Source organism: Candoia aspera, chromosome 1 (assembly GCF_035149785.1).
Source record: "Candoia aspera isolate rCanAsp1 chromosome 1, rCanAsp1.hap2, whole genome shotgun sequence".
Taxonomy (NCBI): Eukaryota; Metazoa; Chordata; class Lepidosauria; order Squamata; family Boidae; genus Candoia; species Candoia aspera.
In genome coordinates, this window is record NC_086153.1 from 120,974,735 (window position 1) to 120,989,583 (window position 14,849).

Genomic DNA, 14,849 nt, shown 5'->3' on the forward strand with positions numbered 1-14,849 from the left:
AATTTATATCCTCATATATGCACTGGAGGGGCTAAATCAAGAAGTCTGAAGACTGGCCAGAGAAAGGATGTTCGTAAGTGCAAAGCAAACCAGAATGAAGATTCTGGCAGGACAGACTATTTCAATAATTTAATATCCTCATGTGTATGTGTATCTGGTCACTTTCTTAATGAGGGTATTTGTGTTAATTATTTTTGTTCTGTATAATAATAAGATGAAAATCTAAATAATGCACTAGGATTGCGGGGAGGTCCCTTGTTTTTGTTTGGAAGATAAAGAGCCATAATGCAGTGTGTGGACTATAATTTCAATCGTCTATAAAAATGGAAATTATAGTCCAACTCATCCATAAAGCATCAAGTTGAGGCAGTTTGCTGTAATAGTTTGAAAATACATAGCTAAGAAGGAAAAAAAGCATTAAATGAGTTTTATTTGTTATTGTCAGAATCAGCCATGGGGGCATTTTCATTAGTTGTAAAAAAAAAAAAAACCCAGAGACCTTCTGGGTCTTGCTACCAAATGAAATTTCTGTATACTGGCACCTAGGCTAATAATTCCTAAGGTGTATGTTTTGTGCCTGCTCAAATATTCCAGTGCTCTGAGTATGGTTTCCAAATTGTAGCCATAACTCATTGCAATTGTAAATTGCATCTTGATCTTAGTCAAAAGGATAAGAAGCTTTGTAGTCCTCGGCTAAGATCAAGTATGGTTTTTGTTCTTATCAACTGTAAATATAGTGAAACCTAGTTTTAAAGGATTAATTGGGGTCGGGGGGGGGTATCCATTATTCTCGAAAGTTCAGTGAATAGAAGGGTATGTCACTGCAGCAATGCAAATGATGCAAATTGTGTCATTTATATAATAACACTATTATACAAATGTTGCAAATTGCAACAGGATGCTATCTATTGCATGCAAAGTCTGTTCAATCATGGTTTGGAAAATCAAATTATCCTGGCTCTATTTCCCAGTCAGGATACTGACAAGAAACAAGAATCTATTTACATACCCATTTTCACTCTCTCCGATGCTATAACAATGCAGTTAATAATCTAATGCCCAAGCATAGGGTTCTACGAGTAATAATTATTTTCTCATATTTATTGAGGTGGAAGTGGCTTTTTAATTTGACATGGAGATCAAGTTATATGGGACAGTGACCCATATAACAATGAAACTGGTGCCTAGGTTTGGATGATGTGACTGGCTGTATCAGCGCTCTCCGGGTTATCTAACTCCATCCTTGTCCTGGTGGGCCACATCTTGTGGCTGGTTTTCTTTGACAAATAAAGGGAGAGAAAGATGGTGGGTCTTATCTACTCTCCCTCTTTTCCATCACCCTTTCCAAGTGGCTCCAAGGGTAAATAAGACAAAGCCCTATTTTTGTGGAATTTCTCAAGAATTAGCCTTTCTTTCTGACTTCCAAAACAGAGAGGAGTGTTCCATGAATCCTCTCAACTCTGTTGAGGAAAGGGAATTAGTTATGGCTGTCATTTGAACAGGCCTACCAAATTCTATCCCAAAACTGTAATATTGGGTATTGTAGAGCATTGTCACATTGGTCATTGGTCCTGCTCCCAGCCTTGGGTGGGGTGATAGCGGTGAAGTCCTTGATATGAGCCAAGACTGAAGGAAGCCAGAGTCTAAGACATCCTATTTTGTTCCTTAAAGCTCCTCAAAATTGAACCCTTCCCACTCAAAATAATTGGCAGAAGAGTCAGAACTATATGGGCCAATGTTTATGCTTGCTATGTTATATATTTTTCATACAGAACATGTCTAACACCTGGTGAGTGCCAAAATATATAAATAAAGATGCAATCTGGTTTATAATGGCACTGTACAGTGCTCTGTTCTTCCCTTGTTTTAATATATCAGACTTGAATTTTTTTTAAAGAATAGGCAAAATATATATCTTACTCTCTCAGCATTCAATTTAATGAGGTCAGATACAAAACTTTAATTGTAAATGAAATCTTCTAAATTGAAAATTGTTTAAGATTTTGGGCTTCATGCTCCACCTAATGGTTAAAATGGAACAAATTCTGTATTGTGAATTATTCTATGCTGAAGTCCTTGTATTTTTTTAGGTTTGTACCATTTAATCAACTTTCAATTTTAAAAAATGCTGGATGATTCAGCAGATGCTATCAAAACAATATACAGTAGTTCCTAATTGGACACATTTTTTATCAGAAATCAACCGCAGAACAGGACTTTGCAAATTAAATGCAGAGAGGAGGAAGAATGTCAACTGGACAGCATTGTAGCAAGGAAGCTCCTTGAGACCTGTTTTCAGATAGGTGATTCTCTCTGTAGAGGGAGGGCTGGAAGAGGCAGAAAAGCAGGACACTAAAAAAACACAAGATATCTTAAACACCTACAAGATATCTTAAGGCTACAACTCCCAGGATTCCCAACCAACATAGCTCTATGAGGTATTACCTCTACAACTCCCAGAATGCCCAATCAGCATGGCTGAAGGCCATGCTTCTGGGCATTCTGGGAGCTGTTTTTCCGTCACATTTGGAAAGCAACAGATTGGAGAAGACAGCTTTAATATTTCCAAGGGACACCCAATAGGCACCAAGAAAAATCTTGTCATCTGTGAGCCTACAGTAATTGGTGAATTACTGTAGGCTATTCTGTTTACCTTTAGTCACCCTAGTCACTGATAACAGAATCTACAGATGGCTAAATTTGTCCATGGGAACATTTATAATAGCCGGCTACAGCTTCCCCCAAGTCAGCTGATTTGCCCACTATGATGTGCTAATTCCTGAAGCATGCAAAACATATCACAACACATTTCGATTTGTGTACACAATCTACAGTGACCTTTTGAGTTTGCTTCTTGTACTGCCAAGGATCATGGAATTATAGGGTTTAGCCACCCTCCTTTTGGTCTGATAACAGCACAGAACAAAGCTGCTTCTCAGTGTCAGGAAAACTAGAAGTGGTATCTTTCAACCCTTCTAACTTCAAACAGAGTAACTTTAATTCCTTGTCATGGGAATTCAGTATTCTTGGACCAGACCACAGATAATGAATTATGTCAGCTCAGAGCTCGGGTGGCGTGTTCTCTTTAGACAGAAGTGACATCATCTATGTAACTCTCTGGCAATAAAGCAGAACCAAAGCTGTGTAGGCAGGCAGCAATAGGAAGCAGATGTCTTCCAGGTTCCATCAGATCTCTTTCAAAGCATGGTGTATAAAACACCACTTCTTTGCATCATTACTACTATCAATGTTTGTTGACCAAATATTTGCAGGGACTGGAGGTGAGCAGAGCGAAGTAGTATTCTCGGACTCATTGGAGCCACTATTAATATACTGTAAAAGGAAAGAAAATGCAACAGATTCTTGTTTTAGATGAATGGACAGCTCAGTACAACATCCTGCCTTTTGGACATCACATTTTATTAGCTACTATTACAGAAGCAACAGTCAGCAAATGGGAGATGGGTAACAGAGTTCAATTCATTGAACTAGTCAGACAGGTTCATCCCTTGCTGGAGTCCTGAGTAACAAATTTGTGACTTTTTAAAAACAACAACAACACTGATTTGTGGGAAAAGTGGCTTTTAATTTAAAAGTCCCTGAAGAAATTTACAATGGCTGGATTTTTATGCTTTATTAAGCCATGGATATCAGCAATCTGCTTCTGCAAATCAGATGTAACTGTTTCCCTCTAATGTTATATAATGTTCAGGGCCACCCTCAGCGATTATTGATATCTTGATAAATTCCAAGTACTGGGAATACAGCCAAAATATACATGTTGACAGTCTTGTGAATTTCAGTCTGAAGCACAATATTAGTAGCAGAAGCCTAAAGCTCATGAGTTAATCTTCCAGTTCCTGAATTGCAGGTCCAAGAGAGAGGTAATTTTAACCAAAGCTTCTTAAACATTAACTGAGGTGTCTAGTATTCACTAAACAAATTTTACCTGAAGCAATGCATAATAGCTAGTCAAAACTGTGTTCTTCAAAGACAGAACTGATGAATACTGTTAAACTAGAATGGTGCACAAAAGCTAGCTGGTCTGTCTTTTCATAAGGATTATGATGTATGTAACAAGAGACCCATTTATTTATTTAGAAGATTTATATAGCCACCCATCTCAATAATTATGACTCCAGGTGGCATACATTGAATTAAAAAATCCCAAAATAATATTACAATAAAAACCATACAATTTTTTTTAAAAAAAAAATCTATATGCCAACATTTCAACAACATAAAGCTGGAGGTCCCCCATTATACCCCCACCTCCCAGAAGACAAGCTCATCTCTTGTCCTGGCCCAATGCCCAAAGGAAAAGCCAAGTTTTAAAAACTTTCCTGAAGGCTAAACAGGATGGGGTGATCTGGATCTCGGGGGTGAGGGAGCTTGTTCCAAAGAGGGCAAGGACTGCAATAGAAAAGGCATGCCTCCTGGGTCTCATCAGATGACATTCTTCACATAGGGGACCTGGAGCACACCTATCTTGGGAGACCCTGTGGGATGGGCAGAAAGAACTGGAGATAGGCAGTCCCAGATAGTGATGCACAATTGTTCAACGATTCGTGCTTTGGGGACTACAGTAGTTCCATTAATACCACATGGAATGGTTAGTTGATGTCTGCTTTCAATGAGACAGGACACATATCTAATCCTACAGTACAGGGAACTTACTAAAATAGGAGGAGGAAGGAATATTAGGTATGTTCGCCACCTTGAGTTATTTATAAAAATAATAAAGGCGGGATAGAAATAAAATAAATAAATAAATAAAAATACTACCTCCTCCTCCTATTTTCCCCACAACAATAACCCTGTAAGGTGAGCCTCCCAGATGTGTTGGACAGTAACTCCCAGAATATCCAGTTAGCATCACCATTTGTTGGAAGCTGCTGTTCTGACAAGTATGCACGTCTTTAAAAAGAAGCAGCAGCACTTTGGACTAGGGCTAGGATGATACTGTCCCCATCCTGCACCATATACACCTTGGTGGGCCTATCCTCTAACAGGAATTTTAGATGACCTGAAAAAAAATGAGATGGAAGACCCCCAGGAAGCCTCAGACTGTAGGTTCGACTGGAAAGATGAAAATACATCATGGGGGGATGGCAACAGCAAGCCACTTCTTGATTCCCCTAAAAACTGCATGGACATGTCCATGAAGCCAGTTTGAGTTGTCCATGTCCAGTTGAGAGCCAGTTTGGTCTAGTGGTTAAGGCACCAGGCTAGAAACCAGGAGACGGAGAGTTCTGGTCCTGCCTTAGCCATGAAAGCCAGCTGGGTGACCCTGGGCTAGTCACTCTCTCTCAGCCCAACTCACCTCACAGGGTTGCTGTTGTGGGGAAAATAGGAGGAGGAAGGAGTATTAGATATGTTCCCCACCTCAAGTTATTTATAAAAATAATAAAGGCAGGATTTTTATTTTTTTTAAAAAGCCACCAGGATTTGAGTACTCTTTACCTGGGTTAGAGTGAATTCTAATTCATTGTCAGCAAATGGCTTATCATTAAAAGCATGGTGACTAATGGGGTTCCCCCCCCATCACAAAAAGTCATTTGTTGCTGCTTGACTTGACACCTCAGTAGCCTAGCAATTTCTCTTTCCAGTTTCAGCAACAATGCTCTATAATAGAGATGGAGGTAACAATATTTTCTTTTCATTCATGCCCCTGGAGAGAAAAGGAAGGACACAGCATCAGGACCATTCTATTTGAAATGAGAAAGCAAGGCTACCGAGAATCTTGCCACTTCAGACAGCAATGGGTGGGGGGCTTGTTGTTGTTTGAGAAAAGGGAGAGATAAGCCTCCTTTTGAATTCCTTCCATCCCACAAAGTGGGGGGGGGGGAAAGGGGCCTCTTCAATCAGTTCCTCAAAGCTGGTTTCTACCCTGGTGCCTTAACCACTAGACTGGTTTGATTTGATGTTATAGGCAATGCAGCCACCTCACTAATTCACCACTTCCCTTAGATTCCCAAACATGTCCTCCCTCTTGGGGCTAGCTGAAGCTGGATCAAGGGGTTCTGGCTGGGAACAAAGATTTGTCCATTGTGAAACAGAACAAGCCATCTTCTAATGGTCATCCTGGAAGGGGAGGACCCTGAAGAAGGTTGGTGGCCTGCAGGCTGCAACTCTCCCACAGATGTACCACTCCCTCCCAATTGACCATGGGGCTTTATGCCTTTGTGGCCATTTCTTCTTGGGCTGCTAGAGAGATGAGACCTCCCCTGGCAACCATTTTTATCCCCAGGGTCAGATCAGAGGAATATTAACCTGTGGTTTTCCAAGCAACATGTTCTACCCCATCATAAAGATAGGAGGAAAGCACATCATCAGGGAAGAGAGGGTGAAAAGCCCACTATCTTCTTCCCACCTTTTAAGATATAGGGGCACACACACACACACAAAAGATTCTCTGATGGTTCTGCTCTTATACTGGTCCTGCTGTAAACTGACCCTGTCAAATAACCTTTTGGAAATAGCTTCGCAGTTCTATGGCTTGCCTGTTTTAAGAGAGCTGCTAAGGCAAGCCTTCTTATCATCTGCATTTTACTGTTATCTTGAATGCTTGGTTCCTCTCGTTTTTTATTTCTGTTGTTAAATTTTAATACAGTGTGAGTTGGGAATCTGAAATACTACACCTTTGGTTTAAAGTCACACATACAAAAAAAATAAACATGGCACAATAGGATAGCCAGCTTTTATTGTTTGCCCCCAGAATCTGTAATTTAGAGATATATGGCCTGTCAATATGGAGTTTCATTTCCTTATTACAGTTAACAGCTGTCAGTAAACATACCCTCCAGATTTGTTTTATTCCAGTCTTTCCCACTCTCCAGATGCGTTGAGACTCCCCCTTCCAGAATTTTACTTTTACTGACTGTAATTGTGGGAGTTACCATCTAAACATGAACTGGATACATTCACTGGGATCTTGTTTAAAAACCTTCTTAGACCATTCCCACATTTTGTAGAAATGTATAATTGGGATAGGTCGACTATGCCTTGTTTGAAGCAGTCCTCCAGATCAACTGCCAATCAATTTTAAGTGGGTGACCCTGAAATTCAGGTCTAGGAGAGAATATTGTCTTCACCCCATTCACATTTTTGGAGACCTCCATCATCTTGTCTCTTTGTAAAAGAAAGAACCCAGAATCTTCCCTCTGTCCTAATCTTGTCATCTTTTCCATAGATGGGGCTTCATAGGGAAGGAATCAAGAAACCTTGTATTACCTAACATCTGGTAACTCTTAGTAATTCAGTAGATGCACTTTAGAGCACAGAACTGTGTTGATAATATTAAAGCAACAAAGAATGCTACCATTTCATGACAATATTGACTTAGGGGTAGGAATGGCAATAATATTGAAGTGTAAACTTGCAGGCTAGAGAAGATGTGATCCATATGCTGAAGACAGAGAAAATCAGACCTGAAATCCTGGAGGCCCACTATGGCTCTGCAGCACCAGAGAACGTCCTCAGAATATTGCATAGAGATGCTGTCTTTTCAAAGGAGAAATCAGTAGGAGAAGATGTTTATGAGAAGCCCATTTCAGAGGTGAGCACCTTTCAGCTTATTTTAAGAACTGAAAAGCAGAGTGTCTTTTGAGTATTTTTCTTCAACTTGCATTTTGCTATTTGCCTGAGGTATCATTACAGACTATTAATATCAGAAACTCTAAAAAGCAGATTGTAAAATGGTAACCCTACAGAGCTTCCAGGGAAGGCATCCTACTGGTCACTGTAATTTCACTTCTCAGGAAACCTGCATAGGATTGCATTCCTCTAGCTCTGAAGCTGAAACTAGGGATACTGGAATGTTAGCAATTATACATTCCTGAGTGGCCCAATGCAACAGTAAGCAAACCACAGTGACATCTGCATGCAGTTATAGGAAGCCAGTTGAATCTGCTCCAGCAAGCAAGACATTGACAGAGCTTCTCTGTTGCACAGCTGTTCATAAATACCAAGCTGGTTTGGCTGAGGGCATCTACATGCTTATTTCCTGACATGATTATTTTCAGGTTGTGTTCTTGTGATTCTTGTCAATTTTCATTAGAGCAGTAATTAAGAGGTTTCATCACAACCATTTAGAATCTGATCAGATTCATGAAATTGAAGCAATGGCTGAGAAATCATAAGCCAGGGTGATCCTGGGCCAGTCACTCTCTCTCAGCCCAACTCACCTCACAGGCTTGTTGTTGTGGGGAAAATAGGAGGAGGAGGGAGTATTAGGTAGAGTACGTTCCCTGTCTTGAGTTATTGTTAAAAATAATAAAGGCAGGATAAAAAAAAATCTAGAGAGGGGTTTAGGTGTTGACCTAGGACTGTGGTGAACTAAGTTCAAGTTCCCTCTGAATGACTGGGGACAGTGGAGCTCGCTGACTGCTTTGAGGCCAGTCACTCACTCTCCTCATAAAGTAGAAACAAAATGAGATTCCTATGGATGCCTTCCTGAGCACAAGATTAATGTGCAAACTGCATGGAATGAATTCATGAATGAACATTTACTTCAAACCTTGATGAGAATATTCCCTTTCCTCCTCTTTTCTGGCCATCTTCTCTCACCAAGCTCCAAACCTGGAAAGCTCATTCCTCAAACAGCTTGATGTAATCAAAATGTGAACTTCTTTCCTCAGTAGTTAGTGTGTGATGAGCATATCCAAATACTGGCAGCTTAGAAGCAGTAACTGCATCTATGTCCTTTCTGTAAGACAAGTTCCTTGCTGGGTAGATTAACCAAAGTCAACTAGTGACCTATTTAACACCACCCATTTTGTGTTTCAATAAACCAGCTGGACAGACTAGAAGAAAAGCAGAAAGAAACATATCGGCGCATGCTTGAGCAGCTTCTTTTGGCAGAAAAATGCCATCGACGCACAGTTTACGAGCTGGAAAATGAGAAGCACAAACATACTGATTACATGAACAAAAGTGATGACTTTACCAATCTCCTGGAACAAGAGCGTGAACGGTAAGCTTCAAACACACTCTGTTGGATGAGATCTGCATTTCAGAAATGAATTTGATAGGAAGTGAGGTGCTTTTACCTGGCTTTTTTTTTTCCTTGCAGACCTATAGCACTGCAAGGGGAGAAATGGTTTAACATTTCAAAAATATTTTTCCATATATTGGTCTCATTATGGAAACCTTCCTGTCCATCCCAATTTGGTATCAGCTGCCTGGTGCCATTGTCCTGAATAATGACCTGATTTTGGGACTGATTTATGCAAATACAAATTTGACACATATACTGGCTTATCTCACTCATTAGATTTTGCAAACATTAAAAAAAATAAATTAACATATGTTTAAACTGAATAGTGAAAACTTTGAGCTCAAAGCATACTCTTGATCCTGGCACAATATGAGCCTCTTTTGGTTGCATGAAGTTGTAACTGGGGTCTTGCAGTTACAAGCTGTTTTGATATACTCCGGTGTCAATGCTGTGGTACCTGTGGGATGAGAAATTACTGTTTCAAGTCAGCAAATACTGCTTCAGAACCAGCAAAGAACTGTGCTCCCGCTGGAGGAGATTGATGGCTTGCCCCACCTCCTGGGATCCTTCTTGTCATGATTAGCGCAAAATTGCCAGGGTACCCATATTCAGAGTTTGGAGGTTTGCCATCAAAGTGAGAACAGAAACCTAGGAAAATACTAATAATTTATTTATTTTTATTGTTGTGAAGGAGGAAAACATATGGCTGTTTGGGAACAGACCTGAGAGGATGGGATAAGGTCTTGAGTAACTGGCAGACAAGCAAGTTCTTATTGCTGATAGTTCTCTATGCACCATTATTGCCAGAAATAGCAAAGGCTGACTGGCTGCTAGTTGTCCACAAACTTGGTAGACTCATAAGCATGTAAACAAATCTATGCTTGCAGCATCCCCATAGCCATGTAGCTCTGCAGAGAGTCAGAACCACCTGAATCAGTCTCTAGAGTTTTAAAACTATGTTTAGAAAGGCTGGAAGTACCTAGTATCTTCAAAATGTTATTTTCATTGGGATGTACCAAATAATGACCTGAAATCAGTTTAACTATTCAAAAGAAGAGTTCAAATTGCACAGATCCACTGGAAACAAGGTATGTCAATTTAAATAGACAAAAATAATACTATTAAGGATTCGTTGTTAAAGGAATTGCCATGAGAGTTTAATGAGAGAATTCCTGATATTTGTACTTATACTTTGAGGACATACCTACTCTGTTAGATAAAGTCTCCATTGCATTGAACTTGCCTTCTGGTGTCTTCATGGGAACATTCATATAGTTTTCTTGGCAACAAAATGGATTTAGTTTGATTTAGTTAGTCTGGGAAGAAGGCAGTGGCAAACTAAAGAAGTTTGATCAAGACGTTTTCTCAATTTCTTGATCAAACCCACAGTTGTGTTATTCTCTGGAGTTCTTCCATCTAAGTACTAACCAGGTCTTAAGCTGCTTAGCTTCCAAGCCAGAAAAGGTCAGCCAGGTACTGCTGCCACTGTCATTTACTTACATCTATTTTACATAACAAATCATAATTTCCCCCAATGAATTGGAAGAAGTATTGGATGAAACTTACCAACAGCTCTCTGTTAGAAATCCCTAGTCCCTATCAGAATTGCAATGTCAAGAGATTCCTGTGAATAGGCAATCATATTTGGTCAGGCTGTGATATTTGTGAACCCAACCCATATGGTTGAAAACATTGCAAACCCAGAACGCAGGATTAATTTAGCAGTTAACTACAGATAAGCTGATGATGCAAGCGAAGCCATCAAGTCCGTTTCAACGTTGAAGCAAATATCTGAAAATGTCCAGTTTTGCAAAACTTTAATTAAAAGAATCAAGTATAAAATGCAATTGTGTGCTTTGAATATGAAGTATATCTTACATTCAGATACCTTTTGGCTTCTTTTCTAGGCATGCTATATTTGGTCTGCAAAAATTTGGATGACCACTAGATGGAAGTAAAGGAGCACTTTTCTGTATTGGTTTCCCCCCCCCCCATCTAGTGGTTCTAAACCATGATTCAGCATAATGAAGATGACTGAAGTTTGTTTGTTTATTTTTATTATTATTATTCAAATTTAATTACCGCCCATCTCCCCCAAGAGAGGGACTCTGGGTGGTTTACAATACAATCAAACTCCAATCATAAACATTAAAATCTCATAAAACCAGACACATTACACTTATTATAAAATACAATAATAAATATAAAATCCAAGAGGGTATAAAATCCAAGCTGGTGGGAGGGGCTCTAGGGTGCGAGCCACCCCCAAGAATGGTTGCTCACTTTCCCGCCCCAGGCGGGACAGCAGAACCACATTTTCAGGGCCTTCCGGAAGGTCAGGAGTGAAGGGGCCTGCCTCACCTCCAGGGGCAAGATGTTTCAAAGGCAGGGGCCACTGCAGAGAAGGCCCATTTCCTGGACCCCGCCAGATGAAATTCTCTAACGGACGGGGTCCGCAACATGCCCTCTCTGGATGATTGGGTGGGGTGGGCCGATGTAATGGGGATGAGACAGTCCCTCAGGTAACCTGGCCCCATGCCATGTAGGGCTTTAAAGGTGATAACCAACACTTTGAATTGGACCCGGAAGCAAACTGGCACCCAGTGCAGCTCGCGCAGCGACGGTGTTATATGTGCTGACCTAGGGGCACCAAAAATGGCCTGCGTGGCTGCATTCTGGACCAGCTGAAGCTTCCGGATACTCTTCAAGGGTAGCCCCATGTAGAGTGCACTGCAGTAGTCTATATGGGAGATGACCAGGGCGTGAGTGACTGTTTGGAGGGCCTCTCGTTCCAGGAATGGGCGTAATTGGCGCACAACACAAAGTTGCGCAAAGGCCCTCCTGGCCATGACTGCCACCTGCTCTTCAAGCAGGAGTCGTGAGTCCAGAAGAACCCGCAGATTATGCGCTGGGTCTGAATGGGGCAGTGCAACCCCATACAGAACTAAAGATGATAACTTCCCGGATACTGAGGAACCATCAGTCCATAGCCACTCCATCTTACCAGGGTTCAGTTGAAGCCTGTTGTTCCCCATCCAGAGCCCCACAGCCTCCAGGCACTGAGAAAGGGCAGTCACTGCATCAATTACCTCACCTGGGATGGAGATGTATAATTGGGTATCCCGTGGTGATGGATGATCTCACCCAGTGGTTTCATGTAGATGTTAAATAAGAGAGGAGAGAGAACCTAACGCTGCAGCATCCCACAACGGAGAGGTCGAGGCTCGGATCTCTCCTCTCCTATCACCACCAATTGGTATCAGCCCTGGAGGAAGGAGGTGAACCAACACAGAACTACGCCGCCCACCCACAACTCCCTGAGCCGTCCCAAAAGGATACCATGGTCGATAGTATCGAAAGCTGCTGAGAGGTCAAGGAGAGCAAGGATGGATGCACTGCCTCCATCCTGCTCCCGCCAGAGGTCATCCATAAGTGCAACCAATGCGGTCTCTGTCCCATATCCCAGCCTGAAACCTGACTGAAAGGGGTCCAGATAATCCATTTCATCCAGGATCCTCTGGAGTTGCAATGCCACCACCTTCTCAACCACCTTCCCCAAAAAGGGGAGGTGGGAGACTGGATGAAAATTGTCCAGCAGTTGGGTCCAGTGATGGCTTCTTAAGGAGTAGGTGCACCAGTGCCTCTTTAAAGGCAGCCAGGAACACCCCCTTACTCAAGGATGTATATACCATCGCCTGGACCCAACCATGTCACCTCCTGAGCTGCCTATTTATTTATTTAGTCAGTCAGTCAGTCAGTCAGTCTCTGGTTCACACACTCCCACTTTCCTCCCCTGATACACTGTAGCTGCAAGCTATTTTCATAGTAGCTTAAAAGTATTTAATACTTTAAAATATTATACATTTATATATTATATTATAAACACAATAGTAATATGATATATAAAATATAATACTTTAAAAATAGTTTAAAGTTGGATTGTTCCAACAAACTATTGTTAAAAATAATTACAGTTTGCTATGTTTGATCACAAGGAGTGGTCAGTGAAAAATGGAAAGGGAAAAGTACACCATTCTTATAGCCGCTCTAAAGGGGCAGCATGTGAGTTTAAGGTTGGTTGTGTAGCTCAACCTCCTCAGGCTAAACTCTCAATGTGAAGTCACAGGGGGTGTGTTGCAGTGTCAGCATCTCAGTTATTATAATACTCTGGGTTAGTGATAATTTAGTTCAGATATCACCTAACCATTGAAAAATGGTAACTAGGGAGGAAGATATTTGATAATAAGAGGAATACCTTTTTTATATATACACCAGGCTTTAAGAAATGTCATACCTATATGGACCTCTTTAAAACTGGACTGTTTTATAGCTGATTGATACAGAGGATCCAGGAAGATGAAAATGCTCCAAGACCAGTTTCTGTAGTTTTACAAATTTAATTTCGATTCATTTACTTTGTATAAGCTCTTGCATAGAGTATATCTTGATCTAAGGTAGAGACATGGGCAGCATAGGTCCTTGTTGACATATTATTGCATCCCTTTTTAATACTTTGGGGCAACACAATATATTGTTTTTAATACTTGACCATAGGTTATTGAATAAACTACTCTATAGTTAGCAAAGTTATATACCATAAACTACTCTCCCTTTGGGGGAGATGGGCGGTGACAGAAATTTGAAATATAACTAACTAACTAACGAACGAACATGGCCAACCAAACACCATGCAATGGCAGAGTAAAGCAAACCACTTTACAGCTTAGTAATGTGTGAACCCTATTAATGTATCCACATTAGTTGGCACACAGGTCAATCAGTTCTTGTGCACAGTCATGTGATAAACAATTCTTATGAAGTACAAACATAATAGTGCATAGTTTTTAGGGATTTTAATTTCATGCACACTTTAGCACCACCCTGCATGTACATCAGAGCTTCCAGCGGTGTTTCTCTGATACTTAAAACCTGAATAGAGAGGAAGGAAGTATGAAGTGACTTGTATTCTCTCAGTTTAGCATACCTTAATATGTATGGATAACACTACAGTATTACAGCATGCTTGATTCTGACACATGGATTGGTGGGAAATCAAAGCCAGTTATAAAGTGGCTTGGATGTATTTGATGCAGACTCCAAAACCAAGAATTGGGCAGAGAAATTCTTGCCTTTCATGTATCTGCTTTCTTTAAACATCAAAAATGTTAAAAGTACTCCTAGCATTAACTTTAGCCTGAAATTTCTCTTCATAGGTTAAAAACCACAGCTTGCGATTTCATTAGCTCATTGTCCCTGAAGCTCTGGTTTTTGCTTAAAACAGCTGGGTCCTGAGAATAGCAAAACACTGATTAATTTCTTCCAATACAGAACTGAAAGGGGGAAAAAATCCATGTTAGCCTGCTAAATCTGGGCTTTGTGGCAACTGCCGAATTCTGCCCCCTCTGAAAATGGGATATCATCATCATCATCATCATCAAGCCTAGGGAATTCCCAGGCCTCCAGTTCTCTTTTCTACAAAACCTGCTTTCACTCTCCAATAGCATCTTCTGCCCTTCCCCCTCCATCCCAGCACCCCCAGCAACGTAAAAATTGGCGAGTTTCTCAGGAGCCTGTGCTAATACATTCCATGCTGCTTCAGTCATCCTGGCGCTTGGATGCGGCTTGGCTGTTCCCCTGGTGATGTCAGTCTGGGGCCACATCACCTGCGCAGGAAAGCCATCTGCAACTCATCAAGAGCACCGCAAGCCTGAAACAGAAAGTATCACCGTGGGGTAATGCATGCTGTGTATGATTTAAATAGACTTTAAAAAAAAAGTAAGGGGTCCAGGGGAAAAAAGGCTACCAACTATCATTCTTCTGTTTCCTAGCTGATGCTTACCAAAATAAACAG

At 40.9% G+C, this 14,849-nt stretch overlaps 2 protein-coding genes across 6 annotated transcripts in view; both read left to right on the top strand.

Annotated features, from left to right (window-relative positions):
* LOC134503995 (cytochrome c oxidase subunit 7A2, mitochondrial) overlaps positions 1-14,849 on the top strand; it is a 410,163-nt gene that overhangs the window by 331,655 nt on the left and 63,659 nt on the right. The gene's annotated exons all lie outside the window — the stretch shown is intronic.
* Positions 1-14,849, top strand: part of FILIP1 (filamin A interacting protein 1) — an 88,518-nt gene that overhangs the window by 43,549 nt on the left and 30,120 nt on the right. For all 4 annotated transcript variants that reach the window (XM_063312954.1, XM_063312962.1, XM_063312971.1 and 1 more), the window contains 2 exons: positions 7,385-7,558; positions 8,796-8,974. In XM_063312954.1, coding sequence (XP_063169024.1) covers positions 7,385-7,558; positions 8,796-8,974 — 353 coding nt within the window. The remainder of the gene's footprint in view (positions 1-7,384; positions 7,559-8,795; positions 8,975-14,849) is intronic.